This window comes from Acanthochromis polyacanthus, chromosome 11 (assembly GCF_021347895.1).
Source record: "Acanthochromis polyacanthus isolate Apoly-LR-REF ecotype Palm Island chromosome 11, KAUST_Apoly_ChrSc, whole genome shotgun sequence".
NCBI lineage: Eukaryota > Metazoa > Chordata > Actinopteri > Pomacentridae > Acanthochromis > Acanthochromis polyacanthus.
Genome location: NC_067123.1, coordinates 32,076,374 through 32,091,900, shown reverse-complemented (window position 1 = coordinate 32,091,900; position 15,527 = coordinate 32,076,374). Strand labels below are relative to the sequence as shown.

At 38.1% G+C, this 15,527-nt stretch overlaps 1 protein-coding gene across 1 annotated transcript; it reads right to left on the bottom strand.

The window, feature by feature from the left end:
- Positions 1–449: 449 nt before the first annotated feature.
- On the bottom strand, positions 450–5,255 carry si:ch211-13c6.2 (uncharacterized protein LOC100000125 homolog). The gene is made up of 9 exons (XM_051955815.1): positions 5,080–5,255; positions 4,849–4,959; positions 4,717–4,762; positions 3,285–4,200; positions 3,012–3,132; positions 2,822–2,887; positions 2,602–2,703; positions 2,219–2,474; positions 450–1,039 (listed from the first exon to the last, which is right to left on the bottom strand). Exons 1-9 carry the CDS (start codon positions 5,122–5,124, stop codon positions 801–803), a joined length of 1,902 nt encoding a protein of 633 aa, XP_051811775.1. The 5' UTR covers positions 5,125–5,255; the 3' UTR covers positions 450–800.
- Between the last annotated feature and the right edge of the window lie 10,272 nt (positions 5,256–15,527).

Genomic DNA, 15,527 nt, shown 5'->3' with positions numbered 1-15,527 from the left:
TTGTCTTGACATTTAGTAAAAATGATCGTGATAAAAAGGCAAAATGTGATTATACGTTTTATCCGCACAGATATTACTACATGTAGATAGATTATAAGAGACCAAGTAAAATATTAACGCGGATTTATAGGTGCAAGTTAGCTTGACTGTTGTGTGATATAAACATCTACACCACCAGTCAAAAGTTTGGACACATCTTCTCATTCAATGCTTTTTATTTCGTTGTATTATTTTCTACATTGTAGATCAATATTGAAGATTAACACTTTTTTTGTTCACAACACACATCCATATGTAATCTTTTATAGTTCTGATGTCTTCAGTATTAATCTGCAATATATAAAATAATGAAATAAAAGCCATTGAGTGAGAAGGTGTGTCCAAACTTTTGACTGGTAGTGTATGTCAATTATCAGTGCATTAGTGTAAAATACAGATGCCACTACTGCTTTAATACAAGAACTGAAAAAAACATTTAATATTTTTTACACTGGAACATATTGTTAATACATTTCTGCAGTAAATGGTCAAAACATCAGTCTGGTTCAAACAAATGTATATCCCAGTTAAACCATAGAATTATTACTTTTTTGCAGCAGGTAAGGAATTTGATATAATTGAAAGAATTGAAAAAAAAAAAACACCAGCTGAAAAAGACAAATGTTTTAATATTCACAGACACTGCATAAAATACTAAACAAATGTCTGAAGGAAAAATCTTGAAAAAAGTAATAGAAAACGGTGCATTCTATAATCTATTTCAAACTAAAATATTCCATTAGAACTCATGGAAAATATTATTATTTCCTTGCCACAAGCTCCAAGAGGGTGGAGGTGATTTTGTCCATTTTAGAAGAGTAACGGGGGCCCATGTGCATCCTGGATCCTTGTTCCATGTGGAGGGGAGGTGCAGAGGGGTCGGAGTCAAAAAACTCCTCAGCAGTAGGTTGGTAGTCACGACGGCGCATGGGCTCTTGAAATCTATCAGGATAACGTGACGGCTCATCTAAAGGATTAATGTGCGGTGTCCCATAAACATCTGAAAGAAAGAAACATGAAAAGAATTTCAATGAAAAAAGTGAAAAATGCAAACTTATTTTGACACAGGAAAATGGAATACACAGCTTATTCCTCACCGTAATATTTAATTTCCGTTTACACAGCTTTGCCTCATAACATACAGAACATGACACCAACATATGAGATAAACAGGTGATCACAGGTTACAATGCTTAAAATGAAGAATGTTTTGTCAATAAAAACAAAAATGGTAGAATCAAGTGAAGTGAGGTCAGAGGAAAAATCCAAACACATTTTCGTTACACTGAATTTGTCAGATTAGCTACAACTCCCTTTTCTGCACTGAGTGGAAATTAAAAAAAAAAAACAACAACAACAGGCAGAAAACAGCATGAAGGGTCACTAAAGAGACCAGTAACAATTAAATACAACTTAGCTCATAGACCACTGGAAATCAATGAATTAGTGACTGTGAATACAGAAAGAGTGTATGTCAGAAACCCCAAGACCAATAGAACATCCAGGAATAAATAAAGAAAAATAGCATGTTGGTAGACGGCTTGCGTAGAGAGACCAAGGAGGAGGATAAACAGTAAAGCACTGAGGTGGGACCATCACAGTCTGGGGTTGTTTCTCTCACAGTTTTGTAGATAAACTTGTATTCACTGATTGAGTCAAGAACTCGGATGTGTACAGCGGGATTCTGGATACAAACTTATGCTAATCAGGCAAAAATGACTTCAGTGGCAGACGTGGACCCTACAGCAGGATAATGATCTAAAGCACACCAGCTGCCTGCTGAAAGATTATTGGGCCTGGAAAAAAATGTAAGTCTTAGAATGACCCTCCCAGAGTTTTGACCTAAATCCTATTGAGCACCTAAGGGATGCCATAGAAACAAAAATGCGAGCTTGTCAGCACTCGTTGGCTGCAACATAAAACAAACTTTCACCACAACTGTTAAAGAAAACGGGATTGTTAGTGAAGCCACACTCCAAATATTTTTTTTTCGTCATTTTGAACTATATTTTGTTTTATAAAAATCTAAAAAATGTGTTTTTGTCTTTGGACAATCTTGCATTTTAGCATCTGAATATTTTTTGAGGCCACTCTATATGTGAACTAACCCATGAATGCCAGATCTGCACTGAAAATCATGTATGTGAATTTAAACAAAGTGTACTGTAATACATCATACCTTCATAACGGCCTCTGGTTGAGTGTCTGGGTTCTCCGTGGACAGGATGGGGATAATCTTGGTGCAGCTCCTCAGGCAGATGCTCACGCTGGCTCCAACCTCTCCTGTGATCGTCGCTGTAATCAAGATCTTCTGGTGGTCTGTGGTCAGAATCTTCTCTCAGGGTTCTCTCATACAGGGGTCGTCGAGGCAGCTGTGGGTCCATGTTTACGTCGCTATAATTCCTGGAGATGCCTGGTCGACTTTGGCTATTTTGCTGAAACAACAAAAACACATGGTTCATTAATTAATTTCTACTGCTCTGAAGAAATGAAATTAATTAGACCAGTCCTAGTAATATTCTGTTTAAGAGAAAGACGTGGCGATGTGCAGCGTCAACTTACCATAGCTTTCTCAGATTTTTTGGTCTTGAATTCTTGCAAAAGGTTGCACAGTTTACTCTTCAGAAAGTCAGCCTCTTCTGCATTCTCAATTTCAATGTTTTTCTAACCGGAGAAAGTGATGAGAAAAAACACATTTAGATCTCCTCCAGTGAATGGCTGCATGACAAAGACAAGATAAGCACTGCTTTGAAAACGTGCAATTGCTAATTCATCGTCTTACCAGCATATCAAAGACACCCTCTGACTCAGAGCCTCCTCTGCGGTAGCTTTCACTATGATGTGGACTCTAAAAAAGAAAAGAAAAAAAAAGTCTGACATCACTACAGCAGTTTTACTGTTTGCTGTCGATTTGTCAGGATTATAAAATATTGGCAGGTTAATCATGACAGCCTTCTTTTACAATAAACCACCTGCAATTCTCTGTAGAAGTCTGCATATTGTGTTCCACCGATTTCAGGTTTCAAAGGTACATCAAGTGATTTTCTGTTATCAGCATAATTTGGATTGGGTGGTCCATATTTACTGCTGAACCTTAAAACAGAAATCAAACATGTTTGAAAGATAAACACTGTTTAAAGACAAAAACACAAAGCATTTAGTCAAAAAAGTATATCACATTCCTATTTCTAATGGAATCGGCTATCCAGTTTTTTGGAAAGTCATATTTTCAGTTTTAAACTCACATCTCATTTGTCATTTCCACTTCTTCAGGAGTAGCATCAGAGAAGCGACTCTTTCTTTTTCTTTTACCGTGTTCCTCATCATTATTGGCACCTTTCAGGAATCGCCAGAATGGCTCTGGGATGTCAGACATTGTCCTTGTGACTTCCACTCGTCTCTGGGAGGTAGGGGGTCCTGCTCTGCTCGGTTCAGGGTTGTCAAGTATCTCCGCTTCATGTGGCTCTCTCATTTGATGATGATAATCTCTTATTATATTAAACAAATGATCACGTGATCGTTCGCTCTCCACAGGTGTAGAAAAGTTCCTTCTCTTGGCCTCCGGTTCACTCGATCCTGGTCTATCTGAGTCCCTCTTCAGGGGCCACTGTCGTTTTGTATCGTCAGGGTCAGTCGGCTCAGAGGGCGAATACGCAGCAGAACGAACTTGGCCACGCCTAACTTCCTCAGAGAAGAACTCCTTTAGAGGATCTCTTTCTGGGTAGGGTCTTTTATAAGAAGAAGCCTCTCCTGGGTAATACTCTCCATGCTGAGCCTGTCCATGAGGCACCTTCTCCCTATAATCGTACCTGGGCACTTCATCTGGCTCAAACACCACACTTTTTGGTGGATCTTCAACATATTCTTCTTTATACTGACTTCGATAATCTGAGTCCACATAGTCGTCTCTGTACATACGGCTTTCGTTGTAATCTTCCCTGAACAGCTCCCCTTCGATGCGGTCACGGCTGAGTGTGTCGTCCCTTTCACTGCGTCTGTCTCTGTTCATGTTAGGTTCATCTCGGTGGAATTTGGATGGATTCGGGTAACCTGTCAGTTGCTTTCTTCGGTGATAGTCCTTGAGCTCCGGTAGCAGAGGAGGCACGTCTTGGACTGTCTGTGGGATTCTTCGGTCCCTGTTTTGCTTCTGATTTGGGGGAACTATGGAATAAGAGCAAACGCATGGTTTAAAATTGGCATATGATCATTTTGTGAAAAAACATTACACACAAGTTAGTTCAAACAAGGTGCAAGCTAACTATGTGTGACTTAGAACAACAGTAAGGTCTTAGTGGACAAAATTCAGATTCAACAGTTTTTGTCTTTTTGGTACAAAATTCCTCCTCCTTTTGGTTTCTATCCCTCCACTGTATCTCAACAAGGAAACCCTTTTCAGGTAAATATGCACTAAATAGATAAAGCAATAATAAGTATTTGCTGATATCTTGAGAAATGACTGCCAAATTTTCTTGGAATATGATCACTGAAAAGCTTAAAATCTCAGCATAAATTTCCTCCTCAGTGTTACATTAAAACATATATTTGCATGTAACTTTAGAAATGTCTTTATGATTGTATTGTGAATGTATTAATATAGGTGAGTGCAAATCAATAAACATCTCAGTAAATGCGCTGGGTTTAGCCTATTTGCTAATTTACTCAGAAAACTGACTGTACCTCTTGAGATGTTCAATTGGCCCTCAATCCCCTTTTTCGCCATTAGCTGAAGTACAGAAAAGTAAACAATGTTTGTTACTCTCAGAATACTTTAAGAGAAATTCAACACTTATAGTTGTCACTATGTCCCACCCTTGGAGTTCCTCGTCCATCCTGTCTCTCTATTATTTCGGCTCTTGTTCGTATGATCTTCCCTGCTTGGGTTTGTTTATCCCAGGTCACCAAGTCTGGCCGTTTCACTTCCTACAGAAACAAATATGTAAGACAATCTCGATTTGTGTTACTCATCTTATCAAAATGCAAAACAGACACTCAAAGGCAGTTTTACTGGAGTTTTTTTCCAAAGTAATCACAATGCCTTACCACATATCTCTGCCTGTGTTTTCGTCCGATCACATGACAGACCATTTCGGCGAGGACTGTACTCTGGTTACAGAGCCTACATAAGTATTTGGGGCCTCCCAGAGGGTCATTATTGGGCACTTCTTCCAAAAAGTTCAAGCCTAAGAATTAAAAGCAGAAAAAAGTTAAATGGGATCAAAATAACATGACAGTCAATAAAAAAAAATGTTTAGAAGTCTGCGTCATGTTAATCTGGCTCGCAGATAATCTTAGCTGACATTTCTTAACTGTTTTTTTTCCCTGTTAAAAGGGTGTTTTCCTTGCCACTGTTGCCTTTGGGCTTGCTCTGGGGTCAGGCATATGGTTTTGTAAAGCGTCTGAGACAATTTGACTGTAACTGGCGCTATATAAATAAAATTGAATTGAATTGAGTAATGAATAATTCTGCTGACATTTTAAAGTAAAACATTACAGAAATCACTGTGTAAAAAATAACATTTAAAATATAAAATATTCTTGTGCATTTTAATCCATCCATCCATTTTTTACCACTCCTGTTCAGAGTTGCAGGTGGCAGGAGCCAATCCCAGCTATCTTCGGGGTACAGGCGGGTGTGACACAAAACTCTATTTGTGTGGTTGTGTTCTTGTACTTGCTACATGGTGAGGGACCAATTTCTGCATTTAACTATCAAAGTGAGGACATTTTACAAAGTGAGGACATTTTGGCCGGTCCTCACTTTGAACAGCCATGTTTGAGTGTGAAGACTTGTTTTTAGAGAACAGGTATGAATTGAGGTTTGGTTAGGGTTAGGGTAAGGATTAAGTTTAGGGAATCAGTTGTGATGGTTAAGGTTAGGGTAAGGCTCTAGGAAATGCATTACGCCTATGGATGTCCTCACTAAGATAGAAGTACAAACGTGTGTGTGTGTGTGTGTGTGTGTTTGTTACTGTCATTCAGTAGGAATTGAAAACTGATCATTTGAGATAATGTTGAAACACAGATGGTCTTTTTGTTGGGTGTAGTTAAACAGTGAAACAGCACAAATTGAATTTGCCTTGACCCCCTCTCCAGCATGTCTGGGAGGGTGCTTCAGGACAGAACCGGACAGATAAAGTATGTTGTTTTCCACACTCTCACATTCCTTTGTCTCCCCATTGGCATGAATAATGAAGGGCATTCACCTTGTTTATCTTTCAATTCAATATTTACTCCTTGTCAGATGCATTTGGGGCTTTTCATCATGACTGTTCTCCAAGCGCAATATTCTCTCCGTGGTATTCGTCCTCACAGTTAATGTTTGATGAATATCACAATAAGGGCTGGGGTGAGGTGGGGAGGGTCTACCTGTGTCACATTTGTTTTTTATTCCACCCACTATTGATGTTTATAGCATCTTCCACAACACCACACTTGCTCCTCCGGGATTCCTTCCTTTTCCGGGAATCCCTTTTCTTTGCCTCAAGGTAAATTTAGGCAAGATTGAATTAGGCAAGGGAAAGTAGGTCATTGGCTTTGATCATTCTATTGTATGTTAGTCTGAAGGTTAAACATGATGCTGGTGCATTCCCACCAGCAGCCTCAGCGGCCAGACACTCTTGCTGTCTCTCTTCCTCTTTATTGCCTCCTCCTTAGTTTGCTAAGGAAAATGTTTTCTCCACCTTGTGTTTTCTGACACTGGCAGCCAGACAAACACATTGTTAATAACTTTGTTCTTGAAGACCATTTAATTTTTCCTTTAGTGGTTATTTCATGGAATTTCTTTATTCCTCTCCTTCCTCTAACTCCTGCTCTCCTGTCAGATAATTGTGGTTATGCTGTATGATTATCTTTATTTCTTTTGTTTGTATGTTTTTACACTCACATAAGAAAAAGCACACCAAGAATGTATTTGTAGTTAATATTTATCCACAGCACATCAACTCAAGAAAAATAACTATCGTAGATCTAAATTTAGTGCATAATGAAAATAAAATACTACCTATTGACCGCAACATACTGACACAAGCGTGTGTGTTTAATCATGCCATAACAAGCGATTTTGGCTTGTGTCTGTGAGGTCAGTTTTCTGGCAAAAAACATCATGAAGACAAAGGAACAAATCTGAGACAAGGTTGTTGAACAGTACCAGAGGAGAAGGACAGAAGAGCATTCAAGGCAATAAATGTCCCTCCTAGTATAGTAAGGTCAGATGTTAAAAAAGGGGGAAAAAATATGGCACAGCTGTAAATCTGCCAAGAGCAGCTGTTTGTGTGAGAAGGAAACTACCAAGTTTCCTCAAACAAAAGTGGTAGTCAGTTAAAAGCTGGGACTGTGATAATAGCTGCGGGTGTGGTTATTACAAACAAGGGAAAGATTTTTTTGTTTTTATTTCAATGTTTTTCAATGTTTTAATGTTGTGAAGCACTTTGTGGTGCGATTTCATTGGATGAAAAGTGCTATGCAAATAAAGATTGATTGATTGATTGATTGATTGATTGATTGATTGATTGATTGATTGATTGAATTAATGGCCTGCTCTCCAAATACAAACTATGCAAAAAAAACACAAAAAAAAACAAGGCCAGATAGATGACGAGCACAGTTTTAACATTTTAGATGTGCTCTGAGATAATACTAACATAAAGGTAAATACTGACTGCTAAACATTCGGAGGGGGTTTAGGTTATTCATCACGTTCACCATCTTCAGCCTGATTTGCACAGGACTGTTTTTTTTTTCTGTGGACATCCTAGGATTTAGAAATCACCTCTCTGCATCTGTGCTTTATGGGGAACACTTACAAGTGAAGTGTGTATGTGTTTTACTCAATGTTACTGACATCATCCACAGATATGATACGAAAAGACTGCCACATATGACTGTTGAGCCTGCTGAAACTGTACAACCATGGATATCATCCACTCCTAATCCTGTGAGATTTTGTTCTTCTAGTGGATTTGAGATTCCTGTGAATGGATCTCCATGTTGTGTAGCAACACAACACTCTAATTTTGCACACAAAATGTTTCAGACTTTCAATTACAAATGGCACTGCAGACTCAATAGCTGTTGCCTGGGAAAGAGGCAGAATAAAAGTGTGGTGAGAACAAAAATTACTTGTCAAAAAAGAAACTTTGGTGACCAGTTTTCAAGTAGGCTCTATCGTGATAATTCAACCACTGATTTAACCTTCTAAGTAACTACATTCTCACCTTAAAAAATACAAACTACATTCGGTGACACAATGACAAGAGTTTTCTCCTCAGCCATTGCCACTGATTGGTGTGAAATGCATTATGTCTACAAGTACAGACAAGTAAGCATATTGGAAAACATCCTGACATGCATGTCCCTCATCTTCTGCCTTATCAAGTAATATGTATTTTTACTATTTAAATGATTTATGGCAATTAATCAATTAACAGTTAATCAGTAACATCTCGAGTTTTAATTCCAGAACACCAAAAACAAAAACAAAAACAAAAAAACACGGAAGTACATTTTGTACTGTTTTGCATTGTTGCAGGGGCAACCCCATGTTGGCTGCATGGGGTTTCAAGTGCATCTTTTCATGGCTGCTCATACATAATTGAATGAACAAGGAAGTCTGTGTTGCCTGACTGACTTTGACTGAACTGAATAGTTAGTGAAATTAACTTATCAAAAAAAATGAGCTGAGGTAGCAAAAACTCAAATCCTTTTTTACTAGTACAGTTAGATTTTAGATACATCATCATTTTGCTCAAGCACAGTTTTGTTCTATTGTTGGAAGGCCAATAGAGTTCACAATATAGCAAATAGGAAGGTGACTGTGGTCACAGCCTATGTTTTATACCAGTTGAAACTGTAGGTTTCTACCAATATTTTCTGCAGTGGTGGAATGTAACGGAGTACAAATACTTCGTTACTGTACTTAAGTACATTTTTCACGTATCTGTACTTTACTTAAGTAAAAAATATAGAGTATACTTTTGACTTTTACTCCACTACATTTTGCAGTTATTATCTGTACTTTCTACTTCACGACATTTCCAAAATGCACCTCGTTACATTTTATAATTGATTAGTCGCCAAATGTCTTCACAAAGAGTATTGGATGCATTCATAGACTATGGTCGCTGCCTCGGAAGTTTGAACCAATCACGTTCTGTTATCCCGGCCTCCAGTGACAGCAGAGCATGTATTTGGAAGCGGCAGTGCGAACATGGACACGGAGACTGAGACTGATTCCAGCCACCCTTGGCCCTATTTAAAGGAATTGTTTAGATATATCGATTCCAAGAAGGACTCGTGGATATTCCAATGCCTCAGCTGTCTGCCGCAAAGGAAAGAATTGCTGGCTTTCAAAAATTCACCTTTGAATCTTAAGAAACACATTGAGGTAAGCGGAACTCTTGCAATGCAAAGTTATTTTCAAGGGATTATACACGTTAGCCAAAGTTATATTAATTTTGTTTACTGACATCATGTTATAAATGCTATAATCTAGCAAAGTACATATTAATATACAGAAACGGCCAGAAATGAGTACAACGGTGTTTTCATTATTTAGCTAACTTCCATGGGAACGTGAGGTAAATTAGCTTGCTAGCTTGACGTAATTTACAATGTAATACAGGGTCTAGCTTTTCTATGTTGTGAAATTCGTATTAATGTGCACGTTTGCTCAATGCCTAGATAGTGCAGGTAAAATTAGTCTTATTTTGTCTTTTTATTCTGACCCTTTAACAGCAGCCCTGTCTCTTTATGAATCCTTTTTAATGTTTTCATATCCTAGTAACAAGAATTTTAACCTGTCGGTGGTAAAAACAAACACTTAAGGGAACGTAATTTATGACAGGCATAAGCTTGTTTGTTTCACATTAGCCATTTATCGGTCTCAATTACAACGTTCATGTTTAATATGAATCAGGACGGATCGGGGAGTTTGTGGACCAGCACTGTCCGGTCAATTAATGTAAAACATTGCTGTGCATTTTCTTATGAGCTCTTTAGCAGAGAAAGGTGTGGTCAGTCTGAGCCCACAACTTTTAGCGCCACTCAGCTCCGTCGTTTTTTTCAGACAGACTGAAAGCCACAACGCAATCTACTGACTGTAAAAGACAGCTGTATATAACACCAGCTGTTCACTGACGGTGCACTTGTGAGAATAAGATGTACAGCTCCAAAATTATTATGTGGTGGAGAGCGTTTATATTGAATCTGGGAAATCTGTATCTGTTTGTTTTTAATTTGTGTTTGTTAGGATATATTCTACTGTATTGTTGATGGAGTGAAAAGAGGTAGAATCATATTTTCAGTGGAGTATTCTTGTAGTACCGTGATACAATACCATTACCACAAAAAATTATACAATGATATAAGTTTTAGGTAATATTGCCCACCCCTAGAATTAAGATTAATTAATTAATACTATATTATTATTGTTGATTTATTTTCAGAGAAGGCACAGATCACGTCTCCAGCAATACAATGACCTGACAGCAACGACTACTAAAAGGAAGGGAAGCTTGTCTGTTGGCGAAGGTCCTTCAACGAGTAAGCAGCAGAAACTGGTGGTGGCAGACACAAAAGCTTCTCAGAAGAGCACAGATGTCGCCGTAATGAACTTTGTTGTCCAGGGTTTGCACCCTTTTGGAGTAGTGGAGCAACCTGGATTCATATCTTTAATGCAGCATATTCAGCCAAATTACATAGTGATGTCACGGACAACTTTAAGAGACAGGATAGAACAAAATACAGTACAAATGAAAGCAAAAGTCAAGAATGCAATGCAGAACATTAAATACATCTCAACAACCACAGACTGTTGGACGGCCCATCGTCAAAGCTTCATAGGTGTTACTGCCCACTGGATCGAGCCAGAGAGCCTGAAGAGGTGTTCTGTTGCCCTGGAATGTCGAAGACTGAAAGGATCACATACCTATGATGTACTAGCTGAAGCCTTGAATGACATCCACACTGAATACAATATTCGGGAAAAGATTGTCAGAACTACAACTGACAATGCCTCCAATTTCATTAAGGCCTTCAGGGTTTATGGATGTGATGAAGAAAGTCCTGCTGAAGGGGGTTGTGTAGATGTGAATGACAGTGAGAAGGAAGAAGAAGTTCCTGAAGAAGATCCTGAAGTGGAGACACAGGCTGTTGAAGTGGAATCTTTAATGAATGAAGAAGATGATGAGTGTGCCGAATATCAGCTTCCAAAGCATCACCGTTGTGCGTGCCATCTCCTTAACTTGATCTCAACAACTGATGCCCAAAATGCCAACTCCAATGACATCTACAAGAAAATAAGTCGTGCAGCTTTTGCAAAATGCTCATCCCTTTGGAATAGGACCTCTCGCTCCTCTACAGCTGCAGAAGTCATTGAGAGGGAGTGCAAGCTGCAACTCATTCGCCCGGTTGACACAAGATGGAACTCTATTTTTCTTTCTGTTGAACGGATACTGCGAATAATTAGAGAGAGTGGAGAAGGAGCCATCAGAGCAGTGACCACTGCACTTAAAATCCCCATGTAAGTGTGGCTAGGAGCATATGCACATGTATGGGTATAGTAATATTGTGGTTAACTTACCATCTACCCCTAGTTTCAGGGGTATTATTAACTGCATTTAGATCATTTGGAACATTATCTTATCAACCACCAGTTTCATGTTTCTAGAATGAGATCTTAATTTAATATACTAACATTTCATGATTAAAGTATTTTGCACAGCCAAGCACATAATCTTGTAAAAACATGATTGGTGAAATTAAAGTTGTTTTCAGATTTATGCTTATAGATTACATATTGAAATGTTCAATATAAACTACTTTCTGATATTACAAACGCCAAATCATAATTTCAACAATATCAAATAGAGAATATTCTAATATACTTAGACTTTTTCAACTATTTTGATCTTTTATTGACATTCTACATTCTGGTGTTTTGTCCCTGTGTTACAGGTTCAGCCCCGCAGAACTTGCTTTCTTGACTGAATATGTTGCAATCATGGGCCCAATCTCCAAGGCACTCAACATATTGCAGGCAGAGGAGGATGTCCACATGGGATGGCTAGTGCCAACTATAACCCTTCTAAATGTGCAGCTTGACCATCTGAAAAACTCATCTAAGTTCTGCCAGCCACTGATCACTGCCCTTCAAGAAGGAATACAGCGACGATTTGGATACATGCTTTCTGACCCTGAACTTGTTGCTGCTACCATTTTGCTTCCAAAGTTTCGCACCTCATGGACAAGCAATGCAGACGTGCTTAAATTGGGTAAGTCGCTGAAATGATTCCTCAATTGCTCTCGCATAGGGAGTTTATTATTAATTTATTAAATCTTGTGAAAAGCAGATCCTGTTCATAGTAAGATATAACAGTTGATCCGAAAATGTGTTAATAGTCACTAAGGAGAAACAGTAAAATGGCCTAGTTATCATGATGTTCATATAATTACTGGATACACATCCAGCCCATGTTTATTGGTTTCACACTTTTCCTTTATTCTGTCTGGAAATTGTTTTGTATAGGCATGGACTACATCAAGGCCCACATGGATCTGGACCCAGTCCCATCACCAGGCAGCTATTCAGGGTCAGAGGAGGAGGACTTATTTGATGTCATGAAAGGAAACGTTCAAGAAACCACAAGACAGCTGGACACCTATCTGGCCAGTTCAGCAACCTCCATGAATGTCCTCAAGTCAGTGCCCAATGTTCTCAACTTGTCTCTCAAACTCAACACTCCGCTGCCTGCCTCCGCAGCATGTGAAAGACTTTTTAGCACAGCCGGGCAGATTTTTTCTTCAAAAAGAGGCAGACTAGGCTCAAAAAACTTTGAAAACCAACTCTTGTTGAAATTGAACAAAAAGTTCTGGTAATCCAAATGGCAATGAAACTGCCATGTTAAGACTGCTGTGCAGAGAAAAAAGAGGACAGTGTTTATGGATGAACCTTGCCAGCATTAAGATGAAGCATTATTGAATTCTCATGTTCGCGACCTGTCAGAAGCTAAAGAAAAGAGAGGTTTGAATAAGGGCAACTAAATTTTTATTTTTTCACAGTTTATTAATCTGCCAATAAGTTAGCCCATTTGATTAGATAAATGACTGAAAAATGTGACATGATCTGTCTTTTCCAAATCTTGAGATTTTGTCCTCAAATTCTTTGTTTTGTTATTGCACTAAGATTGTTAGTTAATTGTTAGTGAGGAATAATTTAATTTAAGTAATGTTCTTAAAATGTCACAAACTAATTAGTCAAACTAATTACCAGTACAAAAATTGTCATCGATTAATGCCCTAGTCATTTACTAGCCCAGTTTTTGACATGTCAACTCTGGATACATTTTTTTTCTATAATGTAGCCAACAGAGTCCAGTGTTTTACTTTGAATAGAATCACAATAAAATAAATGATTTAAAAAAAATAACCGTCTTCTCTATTGGTTTTGCCTAACAATATTAGAAAATTCAGATGTCAGTACTAATAATTCTTATACCTCTGCAGATGCCATTAGTAATATTTACCAGCAACAACTTTTGTTTATTGTAAAGATTAGTGTACTTATGCTTACTCTCTGTGATACATTTCACGCTGTTTTTTTAATTCTGTTGATAATATTTTACCCTACAGGGCAACACAGCCCCATACTAGGTATTTATTGCTATATAGACATTAAGTGACAGTCCATTGCATGAGTACTTTTACTTTTAATACTTAAAGTACATTTAAAAGTAAGTACTTATTTACTTTTACTCAAGTAGGATTGCAATGTAGTACTTCTACTTTTACTTAAGTATATATTTTGCTGATTATCTGTACTTTTACTTAAGTACTGAGCTTCAGTACTTCCTCCACCACTGATTTTCTGCAACTGCTATGTGGAATTTCAGCAGAAAAATAATACCTTGTGGTTGAGTCAAACCACAGCTAAATGGTTATTGCTTTGACTGACCATCCACCCCTTACACACAGAAGACCATGTCCCTTCCTTTTATCATCAACACAATGATGAAGAAGGGGGTGGGGAGGGGTTTTGAAGCAGCGACTCCACAGACATGTTGCACACAATTAGCCAGCTGCAGAGGGACCGTATGGCTGTCATGACTCCTGTTGTTCCGAGTAGAAGACAAAGGCTATTTCTGAAGACAGCGTGCTCAGTAAACAGAGGTACACCACCACCATCACTACCCTTTCCACACACATACAGGCACTCAACTGCTCACACACACATGCACCCCTTAAGGAGCCCCACTCTGTTTAGTACACTTGAAGCCAACATTAAGCTAAGCAGTCATTCGCCAGCTGCTTAACAGTTCTGGTGTCTGGCTGTGTCACATTTGCAGTGTGGTGGCACTGGTTTGGAATATCCAGCTAATTGGTCTCAGTAGCAGCTATATATTATTTGGCCCATGGCAGTTTAGTCTGTCCATGCTTGTCCTCTCCTCATGGAAGTAACTGTGGAAACTGATAAATATTCAGAGGCTGTTTATGTACTGTATACTACTGGATTACCAAAGTCAAACTAAAGGCTATGAAGTGTATTGTGCAACTGAACTGGGTCCTGAATCCTAGTGAATCAGAATCCCAGAATCAGTGTCTTTCATTTGACAGATTCAGGAAAAAGAAAGAAAAAATCAAGATAAAGAAAATATGACGCTCCAAATCCATCTCCATCAAAATTGGAAAAGTACACAGATTTACAAAGAAAGTTTGTATTAGGTTAAAAAAAAAGTGAGAACACAGCAAAATTTTTCAAATTGTACATTCTTCAAAGCAGTCACTATTTGCTTTGATAACGGCTTTGCACCACTGATCTATAAATAAACCCTGGATGTTGCATCCGACTAAGCGGGCAGCTAAACTTTGAGGTAAGCGGGGCTGGGCTAACAGCCATATTGCGGGCCCCAATAAGCAGTAGTGCAGAGTCCCGGGCTTTGGCTTAAGCATATAGTTTTATATGCTTAATAACAGTCTCAACTATTATTTCTTGTAAATAAATTCTGCGTGTCTTTAGCTTATTTTAATTATGTGTATAATATAGAGGGAAGAATTAGAGATGTCTTCAACTTTAGGCAAAAAAATTAACAAACTACTTAGACTATAAAAAAACAGACACTTGCTTTAGTTACAGTAATCAGTACTGTACAGTACTATATACACAATGAAACTGTTTTCTGGTTATGCAAAATGAATAATAACAGATTTGTTTAAAATTCAAATAATATTTTATTTTTGCTATGCAATAAACTTAAACTTCTAATATGTTCACAGTATTACAATATTCCACAAACTACTTTATAAAGCTGCATATATTGTAGGTCTACATGTCCATGTATGTATGTATGTATATAGATAGATAGATAGATAGATAGATAGATAGATAGATAGATAGATAGATAGATATCATGGTAGAGACTGTGATTTGGTAGAATTGGAGTTTCTACCAGTAGAGATTGCAATTGGAGTCTCTACCAGAAGAGATTGCGATCGCA